At 40.7% G+C, this 24,146-nt stretch overlaps 1 protein-coding gene across 2 annotated transcripts in view; it reads left to right on the top strand.

Moving 5' to 3' along the window:
- The window catches only part of CORIN (corin, serine peptidase), a gene marked incomplete at both ends in the record, with an annotated part of 183,377 nt that overhangs the window by 104,819 nt on the left and 54,412 nt on the right, over positions 1-24,146 (top strand). For both annotated transcript variants that reach the window (XM_080912225.1, XM_080912224.1), the window contains 2 exons: positions 12,790-12,903; positions 23,174-23,281. In XM_080912225.1, the coding sequence (XP_080768351.1) occupies positions 12,790-12,903; positions 23,174-23,281 (222 nt within the window). The remainder of the gene's footprint in view (positions 1-12,789; positions 12,904-23,173; positions 23,282-24,146) is intronic.

Below are 24,146 nucleotides of genomic sequence, written 5' to 3'. Positions count from 1 at the left end.
TTTTTAGACCAGAGGGAATTTTACTCACATGTACCTCATTCCTTCTCACATAGACACATAATTAAAAACTAGTGAAATAATGCCTCAGTCTGTGTGAGAGTCTTAGTGTGACAAAGGATGTACCTCCAGTCCTCATGTTCTTATGCTTTTATGGGTCCCTGACTTTCCTTCTTCAGCCTTTCTTCACCATCAAGACAGGAATTCAAGCCGGGCAGGAACCTGGAGGCAGGAGCTGACATGGAGATCATGAAGGAGTCCTGCTTACTGGCTCACTTACCATGGCTTGTTCAGCCTGTTTTCTTATAGAACCCAGGACCACTAGCCCAGGGATGGCATCACCTAAAGTGGGTTGTCCTCCCCCCCAACACACACACACACCATACAGCTGAATCTTATGGAGGCATTTTCTCAGTTGAGGTTTCCTATTTTCAGATGACTATAGGTTGTGTCAAGTTGATGGAAAACTAGCCAGCACAGTTATCTAGGGCTTTCAACCATGAACCTAAGGTTCGTGCCTTAGCACCATTCTGTAGATGTCACCCTTTCTTATTTCATCATACTAATTCCATAAAAATTAAAAAATAAATACAAAGAGAAATATATAGCAGGTCCTCAGTGTCTGTGGATGATTGGTTTTGGACCACACCCACATACCTAAGTCCACAGGTGCTCATGTCTTATAGAAGAGACCATAATATTTTCATGTACCCTGTGTGCAGCCTTACCGTGTGCTTTAAATGATTTATAGACTATGTGAAACAGCTTGTACAGTATAAATATTACATAAATCATCATTCTAATAGATTGTTCACTTAGGAATGGTAAGAAATTTCATGTGTTGTGCGTGCCTGCATATGTACATGTGTGCATCTGTCTATCTGTCTGTCTGTGTGTCTCCCATACTGATGTGGCTATTACAAATCTACCTACTTATCTTGTCTATTTCTAGGCAAATTATAAACATGAAACCCACAAACACAGCCAAACATAGGTCTGACCTATTGCTGGTTCCCAAGACAGGTTTTGCTGTGCTCGGGGTTATGTCGTTTGCAAAGTCCTTAGAAACCATGGTTGATAACTGAACATGGAATCCTCAGAAACTGCCTTTTAATTGAGGACCTTGGGCTTTTTTGCAATGAATAGAATCAAAAGTGAGAAATTTCAGCTGGGAAGTTTTAGATGGGAGACCTCCCAGGAGTCCTCTGAATCAAGCCATGTTTTACGAGGCACTTGGCCTCCTGTCCTGTCTGCTTGTAAATGGTTTAGGCTGTCAAATTTTCCTTTTGGATTATAGTTGCTAAGAGAAATTGGCAGTTTCCTTTAAAGTTCTTAGAATAAAGAAGTCTTGAGCTTACATAGCATCATTTCCAGGACTTTCCTATGGATACAAAGAGTTTCATTTCTCTCTGGATGACATGGTGAGAAAGTGTAACAGGTTTCAGTAATGAGATGACCTGTTAATGAGGGTCCCTGCTGAAAACATCATTTCTAATCCACAAAAATTACATTATACATATATATGTGTATATACACACACATACATATACACACACACATACACATTTATATCCACTTCAAACAAAATAGGCTGAAAAGAAATCCTAGTTTCCTGAGGTTATTTCTTATTATAAGAGACTTTAACTCTGAAATACAATTAGCATTATACAGTCATGGGGTCTCCGTGGCTCATATTTCTGCTTTTTTATAGAAAATTCAAAAGTGCCCTTTTAAAGAAGTGCAATTTTGTTTAAAATAAACACTGAAAATGCAGTGTGGTTATTTTTTGATTCATCACACCCTGGGGTACCTTCTGGGCATGTCTTCTGTGGCTTAATGTGCTCATCCTGGTGGTTCATGATGAGGGGGTTCCAACCACCTTTGACATCTTGATGATACCTCAATCTGGAATGTATCTGCCTCAGAGCTCCTGAATTCTATCCCATGAAATGCAGGTCAGTCCACATAGCTTGTGCCTGGGATGTGCTAGTGGTATGGGGAGTTAACTACTCTAACAGAAATCAATTAGCCAGTCATTCTATGGGTTCCTTCCATGGTGTTGTCATAATCTGTTTTGACAGGTAAGAAATGTGTCCTGGTTTCTTTATCTCTGAAGACTATATTTGGTGTACTTTGGCCAGATTATAGCCCTGAGTTTTAGCCATGGTATTTTCTATTTGCTCTAAAAGGCTTCGAGTTGGATGCCAAGTTTATTTAGCTCATGAGGTGTATACAGCTCTCATCCCATAGTCACAGCTCCAATAGCCACAGTTGGAAACAGTACAGACAGAAGCCACTGCCCTCAGGGGTGTGACTTTTGGAGACATAACTCATAAAGGTGACATATTTTACTTTTTCGTAGTTAAATTTTTACACTGTTATAGTTTAATGATAAATTTGAAAGGTAAACAGGTGATTAACAGGAGCAACATATGCAACAGGAAAAGCCCCAATACATCAGTAACAAAAAGTCCACAGAAAACATGCAGAAGACATGTGTACGTAGTCATGAGTTGAGGGTGCACCCCTTAAGTCAGAACTCCCCAAAGCAGAGTTTTGGGATTTCAGACATACTCGCAGTTACAAATCAAGCTGTAACCACCCACTGGAAAAGCTGTGTCCCTGTAGGGACTCAGTTTCCACATCTTCTCTGTCATGATGAGAGTCTCAGCCAACTTCTTTCCTGGGTGATCCTTCAGGGAACTAAGGATCTGGTTCCTATCTTATAATGTGCCTTAGAAACTGTATGTCTCCTTTGGAAAAACGGGCAAAAACACCCCTTCCAAATAAGGTGATTCCCATTGTTGTCCCCACTACCCACAAACCACCTGACCTTGACCAATGCCCTTGTCCTAAAGGTGCTTGGACTTAGCGCTTTACTTGGGATGGGCAGTGGTTGCAAAGAAGATTATTTATCAAGTGGCAACATCAGTATCAGGTGTTGAGTGTCTTTCCTCATTTCAGGAATCAAGCCAATGATCTCCTATTGGCCCAGCCATCATCCAAATGGCAGGGGACTTTCAATCACATGTGACCCTCTTAAACCTTCGCCTCTTGTTCCCTCTGCCTGTCCTATTCCTCTGATTAGATCGGTATGTACTGTCCACAGCAGACTGGACCAGACATAATGTCCCTTTACTGCTACAAAAGAACACATGAGCTCTGTGAAGGTGCGGCAAGAGCAGGCTTCCTCCCTCCTGTGCCCTTGCCTGCTGAGTACTTAGCCTCCCAGTATCTGTCAATTGACAGCAGTGACTACTGAAAGTTAATCAAATTGTGCATCTGTTTCCTTCTAAGCATGGTTCACTCTTTTACTTGTTATATGTAGTCTGTGTGGCTTTGTTATAAACTCTCATAACTAGGGATACTAAGCATGGTTTTCTGTTGCTCGGTCAAGGTCTTGCAATGGCAGAAACACGGAGAAAACTGGGAAGAAGTGTGCAGACCCCTCTCCTTCCTCCCATATGTAACTTAGTTCGCAGGACTAATTATTTGACAGCACCAGCCCATTTTCCTGGGACTATAGATTGTCTTCTCGGTTTATGATCCAAGAAATCTGTAGCAAATCTTTTATAGAGGCTGCTATAATGGTTCATCTTTTCAAAGATGCTGTCTTTCCAGCTTTAGGTTGGCAGTGATGTACCCACGAGTTTGAGGATAGGAGTTCTAGTTACTTGCAGGTTAATCTGTTATGCATCCATCATGGAGCTTTCAGAAGAGAACCACATACTTCCTGCTTGTCAGAAATATACTGGCTTTTGCCCAGTCCAGTATCCAGCATCACTGTTACCATTAGAGATCACAATATTCAAAGATGACCTTATAGGTATGATTCAGTTTTTACAAAAGACCAAAAAGAAAAGAAGAGAGAGAGAGAGAGAGAGAGAGAGAGAGAGAGAGAGAGAGAGAGAGAGAGAGAGAGAGAAGCTCAGAAGTGTGTAGTAGTTTTCTAAAAGCTATACAGAAATTAAAGTATTTAAATTTAATTTAAACCCACAGCTATACTTTTTCTCTTATACCACTGTTCCGATATGCCAAAAGCGTTGTTAATAGTTTATTTTCAGTCTACAGGTTAAGGTGAGTTGTTGGAACTAATTTTTTTCAGCTCTTTATTCTTTTGAATACGAACAGTGTTCAGGAGTGAAGTTACTTGACTATTTGAGGGGTAGTTTGCTTGGGAACAGGCCAGCTGCTAGAAATAGCCAGGTTTTCTCAACTCTGCCTTGACTCAGGCACTATGTGCTGTTACTATCAGGTGCTGTGTGAAATGAGGTGGTGATGTGTGTGTGTGTGTGTGTGTGTGTGTGTGTGTGTGTGTATGACAGGAATGAGAATAGCAGCACACCACATGCTGAACTCTGACACAGAGCTGCAGAAATTGGCTTGTAGCCACTGGCTGTCACATCTGGAAGGTGACTGAGGTCCCAGTGCCCTGACCATTTGAAGATCGAGACTGCTCTGGAATAGTCTACATCACAGAAATACCAGGAAGTGATGGGAAAGAGGCGTAATCGAATGTTCACAGGACTCACAGTGAATCCACAAACATGTGATCTGTCTTCAAAAGATAGTTTTCTAAATTCTTTTTCACAGAGACGATATAAATGCTCTTCCTGTTTATTGGGCAACATAACACTAAGGCATCGCAAACAATTCATTTTAGTCTTTAAGAGGTCAGTACATAAGAAGGAGTAAAAGGGAATGGTTACTAAAAGTTCAGTTTGGTGAAAATGAAATCTAGACATCTTGATACATAAGATGAGATCTGACTGATTTCTATGACCCACCCATTCAAATGCTATCAGGTATCAATCAGCCCAGTCTTTGTATTGATATAACAAAATCCTGAAGGCCGGTTCCTTTAAAGAAGTTTATTTAAGCTCATGATTCCAGAAGCTTGGAAGTCTGAGACATGTTTCTGGTAATGGCCATGACCTTCACCTCACATGGGAAGTAGCCAGCAGGCATATAGGAGAGGAGACAAAGGTTCCTCTGTATAATAGCTGCACTGTTTAGGTTCTCCGTCTACTCCCATATCCATGTGGGAAGTAAGAGTGTTCTTTCCACACCCTGCATCCCTCCTTTATCCTACATATATTTCTGTGCATTCATTTGGTTTGTTCAAAACTGTGCTCTGTTTTTTGCCCAAGGTAGTCACTGGAGGTGGCCTTAGTTTGGAGAAAGATCCCAAAACTATGGTCAGTGGTCTGCAAAAATCTTCCTTTTATTTTTAGACCTTCAGTATTTTCTAAAGCAAATTCAGAAGGTGGGTGGATAAAAATTTTAAACTCTCAAAAACTCTAAATTAAAGAAATACCTGCCTGGCTTCTTCGGTGGATAGACTAGAAATAGACAATTTTGAATTGCTCTGGTTTTGAGAAACTTCAACTTACTGTGGTTTGCTGTAGGAAAAGACAGGCAAACAATCAAAAGTATACATTCTGCTTGCCAAGGAGTTGTGAAAACATGTTGCTCAGAGCCCTATTTGAGGATTAATACTTGAGGTCTATAGTAGAGTGTCATTTTATCACATAATGCTCATTTTGAAGATTCTGCCCTCCCCTTTTCTTCTGCCCCTCATTCCTTTCACTTTGCTCCTGTCCTTGCCTCTTTCTTCTCTTAAATATTGGCCTGGACAGAGATCTCATGGGAAACGCACCCTCTTAACTTCTGCCTGGCTTCTTTCTATTTCAGCTGGTCTCTGGTCATCCAGCTTGACTTCCAGATGTCTACTCCGTGTTTTCTTTACCTTCTCCTCTGTCTAACTATATTTAAAGATCGACCAGACAAGACTGTGTCTGTTTTACATCAGGATGTTTCTTGAGATACTAAGCGGTGGCCAGAGGCCACTTTTGGAATTCCATTTACGTTCTCTTTCCCAGTTACACACGCAGATTTTGTTTTCTCGAGGCCATTTTTAGATAACTTTGTGATGACTAATTTCTCTACAGAATGATAGACCTTCCATCATGCTGTCAGACGGCAATACCTACGTTAGGTCTTATTTGGGAAAACTAAAGCTGAGGGCCATATGGTAAAGTCCCCATAGACGCAAAGCATAGCTCTAATTTATAAGGGAGGCGGAGCTGTTTAAGTCCAGGAGTAACTCAGGCATAAAGACACTTAATTTGGGAAGCCTTTTTGAATTTCCTTTGAACATTTGTTTAACAGAGATGGTTTCTTACTAAATAAAAGATGTTGTACAGAAGGCACCCAGGGGTATTAAATTAAAGAGCCATGTGTACTGAAGCTTAGTTTCCCCCTAGTGTTTGCAACATGGGTACACTATGGGACATGAAAGAAGCCACCATACTGCCTCTCTTTTTAGAGTATCAGGATCCATCTAAATGAATCTACCCAGTACTGGGTAAGCCCCATAGATCCTCATACCATGGCTCTGTTCTATGTTGCAAGAGAGGCCCTATAGAATGCGTCTGGCTATTTCTCGTCATTATGTAGATTAAAGCATGAAGCAATATGATTTTGGCAAAGAAATTGACATATATTACCTTCTTTAAATTGCGTTTTTTTACATGTATATATTTCAGGAGGCATGTTAGGTGCAGCTGTTGGGGAGATCTGGGAATACCTTGAAGGAATCTGTTCTCTTGGTCCACCATGTGGGTTCCAGGGACCAAACTTATTTGTCAGGCTTGGCAGCAAGTGCCTTTGCCTCCTAAGCCTTCTTGCTGGCCTAGATACAGCATTTCTTATACCCATAAGTGACAGAGTTAATACCATGCCCACTGTGCCTTCAACTCATTCTGAGTCCATCCCTGTTCCAAGCATCCACTCATCTTCTTCTTACTCATGGGAAACAGGAAGCAATAAAGGAAGTAAGAAGGAAGATCTAGTACCTTCCCAAGTCTTCTTCCACACCAAGTTATTCCTGTCTTCTTCTCAAGTTCAAGTATAATGAATATTGATGAAAAAATGACAGTCTATAACAGAAATTGCAACTATTAATAACTCCCCCACAAAAAAGAGTTAACTGTGTTCTGTTACAGTTTGAATTGAATACTTACACTCTTAAAGAAGGAGTTTTAAGTGCTGTTTTGGTGAAAAAAGCCCTTCTTAGAGAGAGTTTATCCTGACCTCTGTAGGCAGACTTTCCTGACACCCAGTGTGCTCTATGACATGGCCCCAAGATCCCTTTCCTGCACATCATAGACATTTTCAAAAACATACTACTCTAATCCAAAGAATAGGTAATGTAAGTAGAGGTGTGGGGGTGAAGCCCTGGAGACACCATCACAGGCCAGAGGAGAGGGTATTTTAGGCACAAAGCCTTTCCTTGTGCTGTTATTAGAGCAAATTACACCGAGAACAGGCTTTTCCCGCAGGTTTGACTAATATCCAACTGGCACACAGAGACATTTTAGTATTTTGCCCATCTATATTCATCTATCAGTGAAAAAAACAGAATAAGATATTCCTTACCCCTGAACATGGAGGGCCGTGGAACTAGAACCATCGTCATTTAGCTTGACTCTCTCAGCACTCCATGTTCCCAGGCTTCATTTATTACTTTATAAATAATCTAATTTCTTCCTATCATGTGACAGTTTCATCCTAGACTCAGGACACAGCAGTAAGAAAACCGACCAGCTGCCTTCCCTTAAGAAATGTTACACAGCATGAAGGAGCCAGAGATAATGGACAAAACTTTGAGCTGTAGATTGTGTGTGTTGTAACAAAGCATGGGTTTTGTTGCTGTCTGGGTTAGCTTGACTTTGCTGAGTCTGCCTCAATGGGCCTGGACGTCATCACTCTTGGAAGTGATGGGCACAGAGCACTGTGTCAAAGATGTCTTCAACATGCGTAAACCCAGATACATTCCAGGCACAGGAAGTGAGATCAGGAGCTCCCAGCCAGCCTGGGATCTATACTGAGACCCAGTTTCCAAAGAAACCCCAATACAAAGAAAAAAAAAGGTTAATACAGAAAGAAAAAAGGATATTCAAAATGAAAATGAGAAAGATTTCTTAGCTCAGTAGATAGTTATATCTGAGGAATCCTAATTTTTGTGGTGGATTAGAAAGGTAGAAAGATTTAGTCTCTGTGGTTAGATTTTATATGTATATAGTCTTTGTCTCTCTCTTTATCTTGGTGAATGGCCATTATTTAGTTGGCCAGTAGGCGGGCAATATTTAGTCTTTTCTGCTTCTTCTACAGAACACGATAATTCAAACACAGTAAAATATTTAATCTTAAACATTGATTTTGTGCTCATTTACCATAACATTCACTTGCTTTCTTCTGCGGCAAAGTTGTGCTTTTTTTCTTAGCTGCCCTCCATCTGCCTGTTTTCCCACACTGCTGTCCCGCTTTGGCCTCAATCTTTTATCAAAGTTCTCACTGCGGTCTCTACTTGCTTCTTCGTTGCTGATCTGGGGCTAGTCTCTATCCAAAGACGGACGCTCAACTGTGCAACACCTCTCTTCTTCAGCAACATCTTTCCTCTTGGGGAGTCTCACCCCTTCCATAGTCAGAGCCTCCCGACTCCAACTCCTACCCATAACATTTTAACATTTAACAAACGAAAGCCTAAGGTATTATGATGGACCCTCCATAGAGGTTAAGTGCAGAGACCAAGTTTGGTTATTAGATCAGACCCATGGACTTTCTTTTCCCTGATTTTTCATCCCAAAGTTGAGGTCTGTGTTTCACTCATCAAGATCCAACACTCTCCCCAGGAATGATTGGGTCAGCCACAGGCAAATTTGGCCAGTTCTATATCAAGCTCTTAAGTGACCTCTGGAAGGAAGAGTGGGGGAGATCCTCACCAAGCTGGGTATAGAGTGTAGCCCTGACAGGCTCTCTTGCTTTGCACAGACCCAGTTGGAATGTGCTCTCTAGAAGTGGAATTGAGGCTGAGCTTCAGACTTTGAGCAAGCTCAAAAGAAGGGTAGATGGGGGCTCCCTCACAGTTAGTAGTTGGTCAGGAATTTCCAAGACTCTAGAAGTTAATCCCTGGGGCCAGAGAGCATTTGCCAATATAAATGCTGTTCTGATAGGGTTCAGTAGTTAGAAGCACTTGACCGCTCTTCCAGAGGTCCTGAGTTCAATTCCCAGCAACCGCATGGTGGCTCCTCAGTGTTGCTCTGAAACACAAGAGAGAAGCAAAGAAGGATGGAAGCAGTTGAAATTTCCAATGAACATTGTATTGTGAACTGTTGTTTCAGGAACTCATCAAAACTCTATTGAGAAATGCCAACTCTCCCAAGGCCATGGCAGTCTGAAGCCCAGGAGATTTATAATCAACCCCACCCTACCTAGACTTGGAAAGTGGCATCTCATAGGACATGACTGAGTACTGCTGTTCTTGCAGAGTGTTCATTGTCTCAAAAATAAAAAAGAATTCAGCAATGTTGGTGAGACACCTTCAATCAGATGATGACCATTCTTGATTAAGAGGGTGGCTTTGTTTTCTTACTGAGGTGTCTATAGGGATAGGTTAGGGAGGCACTCTGTAAATCTCATCTCAATTGATTAATGGCTTTTATATTGATCTGTTGGTTATTGATTTTAATTTAAGTTCAGCACATTTCTTGTAGAATTATGGAGAGTCAAGATGGTGCAGCATGCCTTCTCCTCAGGATCTCTCTTTATCCTCTGAGTGATAACTCAAAGGCTACGAAAAGACAATTAGTAGAAGACAGTGAAATTTACGGTAAAACTCCTGCAGAAACTTGATAAGTACTCTCTTAGGATGTCTTCCAAAAGGCCAGTGCTGATGTAAAACGCCACTTCATCTGGATTTCATTCACCTGGAGAACAGACATCTGTCTTTTGTTTACAGAGAGAAAGAAAGACAATTTGAACTTTGGCTCAGACCCAGTACCCTGAAATCAGACTCAGCTCACAGCATGAAAAGGTCACTAGCAGAACAGGGGGAATGTGGAGGACTGGGTTGCAATCTGTACCTCAAGATTCTGGACTGACTTTTTTTTAACCTCTTATTAGCATCGTAGCTTTGGGCCATTGCTGTCTTAACCTCTTAGTGGTCTGGTTCTCCACTCTGTAAATGAGCATTTCCCCCTCCCAAGGATAGCAGATCGAGAATGTCTGCCTCGAATTTTAGAAGCTTGGAGTTGATGTTTATAGCTTTTTTTTTTTTTTTTTTTTTTTTTTTTTTGTAAATTCAAAAGCTTATGCAAGAAAATGGCAAATTCTACTTACAAGAGTCAAACAGAAAAGATTCTTTATACTGTAATTTTGGATACTGATGACAAGACTTTGAACTTTCTTTTTCTGTTTTTCTTTTCCTGCGTCCATTGTACACAATGCTGTGTTTCATAAGGGCATGTTTATGCAGGTATACAATGTGCTTTGTGCGTATTCTTTCCTGCCTTCTCTCTTTCTCCTCTGCACCTCCCCATCCTGTTACATACCTCTGCTCCCTAGACAAACCTGCCTTTGCTTTTATATCAGATACACATACATTACTCTATGTATTAACATAAATCGTATAAGCCACACATGAGAGGAAATGGACACTGGCCCACCCCCTTCGAATGTGGTGCCACCCAGAAGTTGCCTTCTGCTGAATCGGCCATGACAAGAGAGGTCAGAAACAAGGCAACACCAGCAGTGCTAAGATTTAAATCTCATCTAGATTTGAGATGACCACATCCAAGTAATGGCTTCAACTAAAGTCGTATTTACATGAGGTCTTAAGAAGTGCTCTGGAAGTCAGGAGCTATTTCACGCTGAGTTTTCAGCTCTGTTTCTTGAGGACTCCTCAGAGCCATAGGTGGAAATACAGTGCTCCCTGAGGTGGCCACGGAAAGGCAGACATGATCTTTTGCACATCACGGTTTGTACAGAAGGGAACCAATCTCACAGCAGGATAAACACCACTTGACAGTTTTCTCTCACCTCCGGAGGAAGATGCGGCATAGACCAGTTGGTAAACCCTTAGTGCCTTGTTTCATTTTATTTCTGGTTTTCTGTGTGCCCATTAGGAATCTGTACTTGTAGTTACAGGTATTCAGACATGTGTTAAATTCTCCTACATTGCACACATCAGACATAGCGAGTACTTTGGCAGTTGAGATTCACTATGTAATTAATTACCTTGATTCGGAACCTATAAGATGCAATGGAAACCGTATTTTTATTATTGGTATTTTGAGATTACCTGATCTTCCAGGACATGGTTTCCAGCAAATCAAAACACTGATTTTCAGGAGAGCTTTGGGCACAGGGAGGGGGATCATTGATATAGCATTACTTATTTCTTTCAGGCTTTGTGATGATGTATGGCCTTGTTGGAGATGTGGCTTTTCCCATCAAATACTAATCTAGAACCGTGACAGACAGCATTCCCTACCCGTGGCTCTTGCTCTGTGCTTTTCTTCATTTCCATTTTTATATCAAAGAGTTACCCAGTTCTTGGTTCCCATTATTAAGGGTTCAAGGGTCACAAGATGAAGGAATGCATACTTCAGGAGACCATGAGCAGGCAACCATTCCTGTGACAGGGCTGCATGGTAGCTTTGATGACTTTATTTTCTACTATTCTAAAACTGTACCATCCCCTCCCAAAGACAGCATTTTCCTATGACTAAGGAAATATACATGATCACTGCATTTGTAAAGTTCAGAGTAAAACAAAGTAAAAATTGCCCTTAGCCTTTTTACTAAGGATAATTACAGTAGTTGACCGTGGTCTGCGATGAGTTAGAATATGCTTTTTATATCAATTGTTGTTCACTTGAAGTATCTTGAACTGTCCCCAGGATGCTGAGATTTCCTGTGCATTTTCAGTGACAGTAAGAGTATTTTTTACTATGAAGTTACCAAATTGATTTGGGCAGCCCCTGTGTTTTATATAATTGCTACCTTATGGTTTCCTCATCATAAACAGGGATGGTATGAATAGCCTTAAAGTTAAACTTGTCTGTATTAATATTAATTTCCTCTGCCCAAAGTCCAAGAAGTCAGATTTTTTGACAAAGTTTCTGTAGTTTAAATGGTTCCCAATGCACATAAGTACACGTGGAAGATTGTTTATGTCTGCTTTGTGGAAGTTTCCTTTTTATTAATGACCTTTCTTGATAATATTCTTGACTTTCTATCTTAAATTTGTTATATATTGTAATTTTCAAGTAGTCAAAGAGTTGTTAAAATTTAAAAAAGAAAAGTAGAATATCATAATAAAAGCAAAAAGTAGTCAAAAGTAACTATTCACTGTCAGGGATAAAATGATAAAGCATTGCGAGTTAATAAATAGGGTTTCAGGTTCCCTATACCCAAACGGATCCTTACATTTTAACTGGCCTTTTGTTAAGGCAAGCAAACATATTTCAAGTGCAGGGCATGGGGTCTCCGCTCCCATTTTCCAGAGCATGTCAATTGTCTGACTGTTTTGATGGGAACCGTCTCTGACCGGCACACAGGAGCATTTTAAGAGGGAACTGTTTGTTCAGTCAACAACACTCGACTTTCACATTGTTCGCAATTGCTCAGAAAACCATCTTCCATAAACTGTACAGTTGTTGGGGCTCAAGCCGAGTGCTCTACTGTCCGCGAACACGCAAACCTCTTGTGCGAGCCTGCTGGTCAATTGTAACCTGGCTGTCTCTCCAGCAAAGCACTGTTTGGGTTACTTCTGGATAATTCCGAAGTTCAAAGGAAAAAATGGTGACAAAAGACAACGAGGGGACCTGGAAGCAAATCTGTCAAATCCCAAAGGAACTTTTCATTGTTACTTTTTAATATTTCTGACTCTCCTAAGTTTAAAAGGACAAAGAATCGTGTTCTGACCCTGCCCCCTTTCTTTTCCAGCGCTCTGTGGAGGGGGTGAGAGCTTCCTGTGTACCAGCGGGCTCTGCGTCCCCAAGAAGCTGCAGTGTAATGGCTACAATGACTGTGATGACTGGAGCGACGAGGCTCATTGCAGTAGGTGTCAGGCCCTGTGGGGCTTGTCTGGGTGGGAAGGGATTCTACTGACGAGCCCAGACACCTATGCCACTGATGGCCAGCTGGGTCTTCCGTAGATGGCCATTGTTTTCTCACACACCCCCCCCCCCCCCCCGTTTTTTATTGCATATTTTATTTATTTACATTTCAGATGTTATCACCCTTCCCGGTTTCCCCTCCTGAAACCCTCTATCTCACCCTTACTCACACCCACACCCCGCTTCTATGAGCATGCTCCTCCACCCACCCACTCATTCCCCTACACAGGGGCATCAAGCCTTCCCAGGACCAAGGGCTTCTCCTCGCATTGAGAAGGCCATCCTCTGCTACATATGCAGCTGGAGCCGTGGGTCCCTCCATATGTACTCTTTGGTTGATAGTTTAGTCCCTGGAAGCTCTGGTGGGTCTGGTTGGTTGATATTTTGTTGTTCTACCTATGGGGTTGCAAACCCCTTTAGCTCCTTCAATCCTTTTTCTAACTTCTCCACTAGGGACCCAGTGCTGAGGGCAATGGTTGGCTGCAAGCATCCAACCCTGTATTTGTCAGACTCTTAAATGAGCCAATAGGTTTGTCTCCCCCAGAGCCACCATGCCGGTTTACACCTTGCTCAAGGGCTCGGGTTTAGAAGTACTCCTGCGGCTAGACGCCCAACGGAACAGCTCTGAGAGTAAACTAATTTTTCTGTAGAGCGTCCTACCGTTGGGAGGAGGGGTTGAGTTTATTTTCTTTGGGTGAGAAATTTTGTTTTTGTTTTGAAAACTTCATAACAGTCAATTGTTTAAAGGAGTTACAGAGGGAAAAAAAAAAAAAAAAAAAAAAAACCAGGAGAGCCTTTTTTATTAATGATTCTTAGCATTCGTGGCTCAGGAGAGCCAAAGATTCTTGCTGGTTTAGGTTTCCCCTTAGCTGGAGAGATGGTGGTACTGATAGTTTTAAGCCCTCTAATCAACACAATCGCCCTTCTACCGCTTGGTTTGATTTCTTTGGCCATTTTGACTGAATAGAGCCGGTGGCTTGTCCAGTATCGATTCCGATTCCGGGTTGTTTTGCACGTACTGGGCAGAAGGGAAAAGCTAACCTCCAGCATTACACTACAAGTTCTGTACTCAAGGCAGAGCTGAGCTACTCAGGCCGCCCTAACCAATGTATTATTAATCACAGTCAGCAGGGGTAGAGCTCTGTTTCCTTCCTGGGAGACTCACCCAGCCTTGGTGAGAGGTTGAGAATCCAGGCTCAGTTGAGAGCCTCCTGTTTACCAGGTACCAACACTTCTCCCTGTGGGGGAGGGTCAGGATGCTCATTTGCTGGAATTTGGGGCGGGTGGCTTATGGTAGAATCAGAGAGCTGTTCACCAAACTGTGGTTTCATAGTACAAAAGCTTTTTTAAAAAATAGCTGAGTGAAAAAAATAAATGGTTAAGAGAGGCTTTGTGTCAACTTCTTAGAGAGTTTCAACACATGTTGATATATTAAAGATTTGAAAAATGTTGCGGTTTAAATCAATACTGTTTATCGCTGTATGTCTTAAAACTTTTTCTCCTATGGACTCTCACCCTTATTTATTTATACATTTATTTATTTTGTGTATTACGTATCAGTTGCTAGAAATTTTAAGTTATGCTACATGTATTTTGGAAACTTATTTTTAGTAAAATATTGGGTTTTTTTTTTTTTTTTGCACAATGGAATTTTCTCTTCAGGAAAGCCTATGCATGCAAATTTACGTGTAAAACGTCTTTTTAGCCTATGCAGTTACATTGAGGACTATCTCTGTTACATTAGCAGAAGATACTATTCAAAAAGACCGCAGGAAGGAATTCTGAAAGGTTCAATTGGATTATGTCCATTTTATGGGGAGGCAGCAGAATCTCCCATTTATCCCCAGCTGTGGCCAGTGTTGGGGCGTTATGCTGGGTCACCACGTGCCTTTGGCCCTATGCAGCTAGCACTGGCTTCCTCATTGTGTTCTCTCTGGCGCTGAGCGTCGATTGCCGATAGCATTAGTGCTCTGCGCTACAGTCTTTGAGATATAATCTGAAGGAGTCAATTTTCCATCTTACCAACTGAATGAGAACGTATTGCTGTTCTGCAAGGTGCATGTCAGTGTCCTGGGGACTGTTTATTAGAGAAGACGGCTACTAGTTGGCATTGTATTCATACCGCAAAAGGACATGATCTGGCCCGTTGTGAAAATACAACCCCTTAGCAAACGTCTCTAGGAAACCCCGTAGTGAAACATATAAAACGAGGCATGCTATTGTTTATATTTCTGGCCATCGGAGGGCATCCCCTGAGCCTGAACATTCGACGTGTTCAGGATTTCAACTTGAGCTTCTTGGGACTGGGGACAGAAGTTGGCTGAACATTCCCTGCGGGAAGCAGGAGAAAATACCCAGCTCCTATAGTATAGAACAGAGACCACAATGGCCAAAAAAGACAGGACATTAAACCATCCTCCTACCTTGTACTTGTTTTCCTTTTTAAGGCAAGTTAGGTTTTTTGTGGACTTTCTTGCATTGTTCAACCAATGGAAGCAGGTGGATTGTCCATCAGCTGTGCTAGAAATGTTCACCTTGAGGATTTGGCTGAACTGTCAGCTCAGGAGGAACTATGTATCCCTTTCTTTGTTCAAAGGCAGTGGAGGCTTGGGGCAATGAAGATATTTACCAGTGATCAAAGTTATGATTTTTCTGTCTGCTGTGAAAGGTTCCAAATTTAATATGTTCTCTGTCTTATGTGCTGTTTCTGAATTGGCCTTATCCACTCAAGTTCAGATGTGGTGAATTACATGATAGCCTCATATGACTAGAAAAGGTTTTGTTCGGGTTGTTCTAGCATGCCCTGGGTGCTGACTGACCATCATGACATCAGTGTGAGACCCCCCCCAACTGCTTGCTGCTTTCCTTCTCTGCTAACTACTTTGGTTTTATATGTCAGCTGTTCTCTAAGATTTACTGAATAAAATTATTCCCAACCTCTAGGAACAAACTTAGTTTCACAACAGAAAGGCTTTTGTAAAAATGAGGAAAACTTTAAAAAAATTTTTTTTCTATTCTGCTGTCAAAGGTGGGCTGTGTCCATAGCCATGGCTTACAACCACCCATCATGTTGGTTCCAGGGGATTTCATACCCTTTTCTGAGTCCTAAGGACCAAACATGCATGTTGTGCAAAGATATTCATGTAAACGGATCACTCAAACCCATAAAGTAAGAGAAGCAAATCTAAAAACAAAAACAAATCTCAAAGAAAGTAGTTCACATACTTTGGTTCAAACAGTTCTCCCAATCCAAAACGTAATCAGGCCTGATTCTGCTAGCTTCCAAGATCAGATGAATTTGGGTTCATTCACGGTGTGTGACTTTTTGGCACATGAAATTAACCAAATACTTTTGGCAACCATTTGCTCTGAACTTTGGGTAAAGCTGGTGAATGTGGTTTTGTTTGTTTTTGTTGTGGCTATTTGTTTTTTGACAACAGTGATTACCTACTGTAAGGAGCGCCATATACAATATGTCTGTATGTATGTTCTTGAGTCAGGCTGTCCAGTTTCCTATATTTCTATTCTTATGGTAATTCCTGTTTCTGTAAACTTGGACACAACTCTATCTCTCTTTGCCTCCATTTCTTCATGAGTAAAGTAGAAATAAGACTATCTAGAGTTGAGTTTTGGATATAAAACCCATAGAACTGAGTTGTTGGACTTAAACCTATCTAGGCATGGCACAGCTCCCCAAGAACACTGAGGTTTGTAGCTACAGTGGTGGTTGTCACTAAAGTTAGGTTAGTCTTTGTCACCTCTAATGTGCAATTCAGGACTGAGACAAATACCCTAGAGGAACAGTTTTAAGGGGGGAAGGATTTTATTTCTAGGTGGTGGCTTGGGGGTGGGGGTTGTGCTTTGTTTGGGTATTGTTTTTTTTTTTTTTTTTTTTTGTCTTAGAGGTGACAGCATGTGATTGACTGTTAGTGTCTTTCTGGGCCTGAGGTGAGGAAGAAGAGCGAGGAGGGCAGTGTAGCACAGTGGCTCCCCTCACGATGGCTAAGGAGATTACAAGCAGGTAATGGTGGGGTGCCCACCACCACCATGTCTCTCATTGCCTCTCTTCTAGAAATCATTTCCTCTAAAATAAGGATGCATGTAAATGCTAGTAATCTCCCTCTAATTAATCAAAGTATCTCATTTGACAAGTAACAAAAGAGCTTCAAATGTTTGCAAAAATAATAATAATAATAATACCTTCGTATAGTGGCTCTGGAAAAAGGTTGACACAGTCCAATGATTACAGATTCTCAGACTTCATCTCTCTGAGAACCCAGTAGGAGATCTACAAATCCAATGGGTTTGTGGAAACCCAATGAGTGGGTTATATTTTAATTACTTTTGGTATAAATTATTTTTAGTCTAATCAGGGGAGTAACAACATAAACACAGAGTCTATTAAATCTTTCTCCTTTTTTGTTAGTTAAATTGCCTTTGACATTTCTTTCATGTATAAAATGTAATCTAATTACTCTCATCTTCTGTCCCTGTCATGACCCTGCCTCCTACAAGTCCCCATTTCATATTATTGACTCTTAAATTATTTCATATTATTGACTCTTAAATTATTTCATATTATTTACTCTTAAATTATTTCATATTATTGACTCTTAAATTATTTCATATTATTGACTCTTAAATTAGGTACTTGTCTTAGTCAGGGTTTCTATTCCTGCAAAACATCATGACCAAGAAGCAAGTTGGGGAGAAAAGGGTTTATTCAGCTTACACTTCCACATTGCTGTTCATCCCCAAAGGAAGTCAGGGCTAAATAAAACCCAATCAGGTTAGGAAGCAGGAGCTGATGCAAAGGCCATGAGGGGGTGTTATTTACAGGCTTGCTTCCCCTGGATTGCTCAGCCTCCTTTCTTATAGAACCCAGGTCTACCAGCCCAGGGATGGTACCACCCACAATGGGCTGGGCCTTCCTCCCTTGATCACTAGTTGAGAAAATGCCTTACAGCTGGATCTCATGGAAGCATTTCCTCAACAGAGGCTCTTTTCTCTGTGATGACTCCAGCTTGTGTCAAGTTGACATACAACCAACCAGTACAATCAGGTACTCAATATGACATTTCAAATATGTTATTTGAAAAGAATAATATAAGAAGTGTCATAAAACCCAAACAAGATGGTGTAAATGGAGTGACATAAATTCTATACTTAGAAAACAGGATCACTTTGAACAAGGGTATGGAGAGAGGCTAGTGGGAAAGAGGGGTTTGGGCCAGGTCTATAGCCCATGTTTATGTGCTAGGATAATGATTCTCAAACTTGTAGGTGACATTTTGCAATATGTGGAGACATTATCACTGCTACATCTGAGAGCATGATGGAAATGCTACTCTTGTCTAGTGGTTTTCAGTCGAGGCCACTGCTAACCAGCCATTTCTGAGCCATGGTGAATTACGTCATCTGAAGTGCCATCCTACCAGACCTTCCTCCAGAGGGTAGTCAGTGGGAGAAAAACATCCAGGTATTCACCAAAGCCTGTCTCTTCTTACAGGTCTGTTAAGGGACCAGGCGGTGCCATGGTAACCTGTCATCTCACAGTGAGACAATTGTGTGAAGTAACCTTTACTCTCTAATATTCTCTGAATGTAAACTAAGCTTCCCCACTTGCTTCTAGAATTGAGGCAAATGGGCTTGTGTTTATGGATGGGGGCACTGGACAAACTAAAGGAAGTCCTTGTTCAAAAGGCTTTCTGTTTCTTAGTGTTCAGCTTTAATTTAATGATAAATTCTGAGGGACAAAGGTCTACAGTGTATTTATCAGATGCCGACCTGAAGTAAATATTTACGCAAAAGTACTTCTGAAGAAACATTTGTCCAAGTTCTCTGTTAGTAATAATAATAATAAAAGAGCTGGAAGTATAAAAACACATAACTTAAATCCAGGAAAAAATTATGTTTGAATTAAGCAAGAAAATAGTACCAAGCACCTTTTGAAAATTATGATTTCTTGGCCCCAAATTATGATGACAAATCTCCTTTCAGCACAAATAAACATTTACTCAAATAAAAGGAGCCACTGTGATCTTTGCTGTTTGCTCTGGGTTCCTGGCTGCCTGTGCTGTTGGTTTAGGTTTTGAGTGTTTACTGATCCCTGGTGCCCTACGGAAGTAACAGGCAGTTTTCTAAGTGTAGCTAATTTCTAAGTGTATCTAACTTCTGAAAAGGACCTCTCAGGAGGTCCCAACAATGGAAGCTGAACTTGGAACTATGTAAATCCTAATCTAAAATAAAAAGACCCATGTTCTCTCCATTTCTGAAGTAGGTTAGCCAACACAAAGCTAATCTTAAAAAATCTCTCTGATAGGGTGCTTTAGTATGGATTACCAGACACAGAATGGTATGGATTTGCTTTAGTATGGATTATGGACTGAGAAGCTTCAGGAAATTTTTGGAGTACTCTTAGGTCAGTCAGATTCTAAATGAAGTATTTGATTCCCTAATGTTTGCTACCATCAGAAAAACAAAAACACACATTTGGAAAGGAATTTTATTCATGATTTCCAGTTTTCCCCTCTTCTCCCTGGGGGGGATGCATGCTTGATTGTTAAAGCATAAAAGCCTGTTTCCATGGCTAATGCGTGTTCTTCCAAATCAACTCAAGACTTCCTTAAGAACAATTGATTAAAACAAAAGAAACATGAAAAGACCCCTTAAACATTTTCAAAGAACTATAAGCATCTCAGAGGCCACTCCTTAATATGCCCCATGGGTATCAAAGGCAACTTTTTGGGCTCAGCTGTCCTATATCTCGCTCAGCAGAGTGGACATTGTGGATAGAGGATGCCCTCTGTCCCACAGGATGAAGCAGGGCTGTCCACAGAAGACTGGCACCTCTTCTTAATTCTTGCATCTTCCTTTATTTGTCCCATCCTTGTTTGGAAATTAATTATTCAGGCTGGGAGAAATGAAAGTATGTATATATATATATATATATATGCACATACATACACACACACACACATATATATGTATATATTGTTCACATAGGAGGGGCACATACTTCTTGAGTATGTGTGCTAACTCAATAACGAATGTACTACATAATGATCAATGTTTCTATTCGATATCATTTCATAATGCCTATTCTTCAGTGTCCTTTATGGTTTTCACAGACTACAGTAATCCTCTTGGGCTTTAGAACACCAGAACTTGGAGATAGGTTGGAAACCAGGTGGCAAATACTTTGGATAATAATAATTGTTGTTGAGCTTAGCCTGTGATACTAAAATATGCTCTCCACATCCTGTGTGAGGTACAGGGCTCTAGGCAAGCATGCGGAGTTCAGAGGACTTGGGAGTTGAGCACTGAATCTCTAGTCTTCATCAGCCCCCATTTTCACCACTTCCACTGTTTCTGTCTTTCCTTTACTTGAAACATGCTAACTTTACTGTCATATCCACTCCTCTGAGATCCTGTTCGCCGATGATGATCCTTCTCAACAACCTGAAGACACCTAATTTTGTTCTATTATTTTTAACTTTAAATGGGGGAAAATGGCCTTCCCATCAAAACCTATTTTTACACTTAATTTAGTTTTAGTAAGGGAAAATATAACATGTCTGAAGCCCAGTTATTAAACATGGAAAAAGTGTTTCACAGAGGTTGTTTGGGGTATAATGTACATACTGTAAATTTTACCCACTAGACTCTAGCGAATTTACATATTTGCAAAAACATCATCACAATTCGGTCATCAACGTCTTCAGTTCTAATTTTCCCTCCCACACATCTTCTGTCGATCCCCACTTTTAACCCTCTAGACACTGGAAACCTCTGCTCTGGAATCTGTCTTTATAAGTGTGCTGTCTTCTAGAAATTCTGTAGATTGTCATATAGTATAAAGACTCTGATTCTGTTTTCTTTCACTAAGCATAACATCATGAGGTTGATCATCTCAGTCATATATATCTGGTATTTGGTTTCTCTAATCTCTGGATCATGTTCCATTGTAATCCATTATTACCCATTCATCAATTGGTGAACATCTGGATTTCTTCCAGTTCTGGGCTATGATGAATAAGGCTGCTGCGAGTATTCACATGCAAGTCTTTGTATGAATCATGTTTAATGCTCTTGGACAAAATCTTATGAATAGAAAACATGAATTAGTTGTATGACAAGGTTGCAGCTTCTTCCTAAGAAAGTACCAAACTCATTCAATAAAGGAGTCCTTCTATATCTTCTCCAACAATGTGTGGGAGTCTCTATTTTATAAAATTTTTACCACTGCTTGCATTTACTCATTGAATGTGTAACAGACTCCTTTGTGGTCCCAATTTGCCTTTCTTTGACACCTAGGAATGTTGGGCACTTTTAATGTACTTAGCCACTTGTTTATATTGTATCCACTATGATTACAGTGGAAAACTATCCAGAGATTAGAGAAACCAAATACCTGATATATATGACTAAGTTAATTGGCCCCAAAAAGCTTTTAATTCATGTCTTTTACCTTCAATTGAGCTATAAGATTACACTGTTAAGTGTATGTATGTGTGTATGTGCATGTACGTGTGTGTATGTATATGAGTGTATCTGTGTCTATGTGTGTGTGTATTCATGCTGGATGTGAAACCTAAATATGTTTACAGCTACTTTTCTACAATTTTGCTTGTCTTTTTATTTTTTCAATAACTTATATTTTATTATAAGTTATAATATCTTATACTTTATTATAAGTTATTAATATCTGAGCACTATTTGTCTACTCCAATTCACAAAGACTTTCCCTTTGTGTTTTCTTTTAGAAGTTTTATAATATTTACTCATTCCCTTAGGTATGTGATTTATTTTGAATTAATGTTTACATATGTCTTGATCTGGGGGTCAGAGTTCATAATTTCTATATTGGTATCTGATATTCCAGTGCTGGGTTTGAAAAGTGTCCTTTTCCTCTTTAAATTGGCTTGATATCTTTCACACTTCATATTTGTTAAACTGTCCTCCAAAACATTATTTACTATTATTTTATTCCAGTTTCAGACACCAATTTAGAGACTTGTAGAGTTCGATGTTAGAACTAATATAAGAGATCTAAACTACCCAAGGGCAAATCTGTGTTCCTAATATTGATAAAGAATCAACAAAAGAATCGGCTTACATCTCACAGTAGCACAAAAGATGGTTTGTTCTGTAGCCAAATATCCAGAAACACAGATTCAGCTTTACCGAAGTTCCAAAATGGTAGCAGTTCCATGAAATTTTATTGTAACAAAAGAATAAAAAAAAAAAAAAAAGTCAAAACACTTCAAATACATTGACAGAAACATCAGACAGGGGTTACAGAATAGCTGGGGAATTCCAGCTACAGGTCTTAGATGCTAACTGACAGCATTTGGTTGGTGGAAACTAATAGTCTATTTGAACATTCCAAAAGATTTACCTACTGGTCACCGAGATGCTAAGTTAGATGAAGAATAGGGTAATAAGTATCAAGTAATGGTGATAAGGACAGCCCAAGAAGGTCTGGCTCTGGGATTTTGACATTCAACATCCCCACATCTTTGAAGTCTAACCAGCCAGTCTTTCTAGTCACAGCTTTGTTCCAGAAATTCTCACTTACGAAATCCTTCCTATGCATGCATTTTATTTCCATATTAAATATAAGCTTCCTAAGTTTTACCTGTCACCTAGTCTCGTTTTGCCTCCATGATCTTGGGAGCGTGCTTACTCATTTGAGGAGGGTGGTACAAAGTACCCACTGACAGCGGCCAGGGTATTTCTGGGGAAAGCAATGTCAACCCTACAATGCAGATAGATGCCTTATGGCTCCACTGCCTTTGTACCAGCCTTGACTTTCCCTATAAAGGAGGTGTGTATAGAGAAGAACTACATTCCTTCCATCAAAGCCAGCCATTCCACTCAAATGTAGACTACATCATTTACTATGGTGTCATAGTAAGGTCTTTCCCCACCCTCATCTTTGATTGCCAAAGTAAAGTTCAAGCAACGTAAAGTAAAAATCAGATGAAAACATTTAGAAAGAGACGTGAGTACTTGACCTGGGAGCCCGTGGCTTGGTCCTGGTTCTCGGTGACTCCACCAGCTGCTGTGCTTCCTCCAGCTCCTTACTACAGGACAAAGGGCATGGGTCAGGTCAACAACCAGGTTTCCCTCCCATCTCTGGCCTTCGCTCAGTTAGATACCCTGCGTGTCTGCTCTGATGACACATCTGTAACTTCCCTTGTCTGCAGACTGCAGTGAGGATCTGTTTCACTGTGGCACCGGCAAGTGCCTCCACCGCAGCCTGGTGTGTGATGGGTATGATGACTGTGGGGACCTAAGCGACGAGCAGAACTGTGGTGAGTTACCTCGATTCCTCAAAAGGTTTCCGTAAAAACCGCAGATATCCATGACCAAGAACCAATGTCTGTCTGTTTCCTAAATAACTAAGAGGTTCAGTTGTGAAATACAAAACAAAACAAAACAAACCTCCTTCCTTTTTAGAAAGAAGGATAGTATGTCCACATACTGCTCCTGGTTACACCTTATGGACTACTTCTTCATACATTTTTTTACTGATTTTATTGGACATATTTTATTTACATTTCAATGTTATCCCCTTTCCCGGATTCCCATCCATATCCCCTATTGTATCCCCCCTCCTCTTGCTTCAACGACGGTATCTATCCACCCACCCACCCCACCCACCTTCCCACCCTGACATTCCCTTACACTGCAGCATTAAGCCTTGGCAGGACCAAGGGCTTCTCCTCCCATTGATGCAAGGCCATCCTCTGCTACATGTGCAGCTGGAGCCATGGGTCCATCCATGTGCACTCTTTGGATAGTGGTTTAGTCCCTGGGAACTCTGGTTGGTTGGTATTGTCATTCTTATGGTATTATTGTTCTTAAACTCTGTCAACTCCTTCAATTCTTTCTCGAACTCCTCCATTAAGGACCCTGTTCTCAGTTCTATGGTTGGCTGCGAGCATCCACCTTTTTATTTGTCAGGTTCTGGCAGAGCCTCTCAGGAGACAGCTATATTAGGCTCCTGTCAGATGCACTTCTTGGCATTAGCAATATTGTCTGGGTTTGGGGCTGAATATGGGCAGGATTCCCAGGTGGGGCAGTCTCTGGATGGCCTTTGTTTCAGTCTCTGCTCCAAGGTTTGTCTCCATATTTTCTCCTGAGAATATTTTTGTTCCTCCTTCTAAGAAGGACTGA

This window comes from Micromys minutus, assembly GCF_963924665.1.
Source record: "Micromys minutus genome assembly, chromosome: 1".
Taxonomy (NCBI): Eukaryota; Metazoa; Chordata; class Mammalia; order Rodentia; family Muridae; genus Micromys; species Micromys minutus.
The sequence above is the reverse complement of the archived record's forward strand: the minus strand, read 5'-3'. Positions and strand labels throughout refer to the sequence as shown.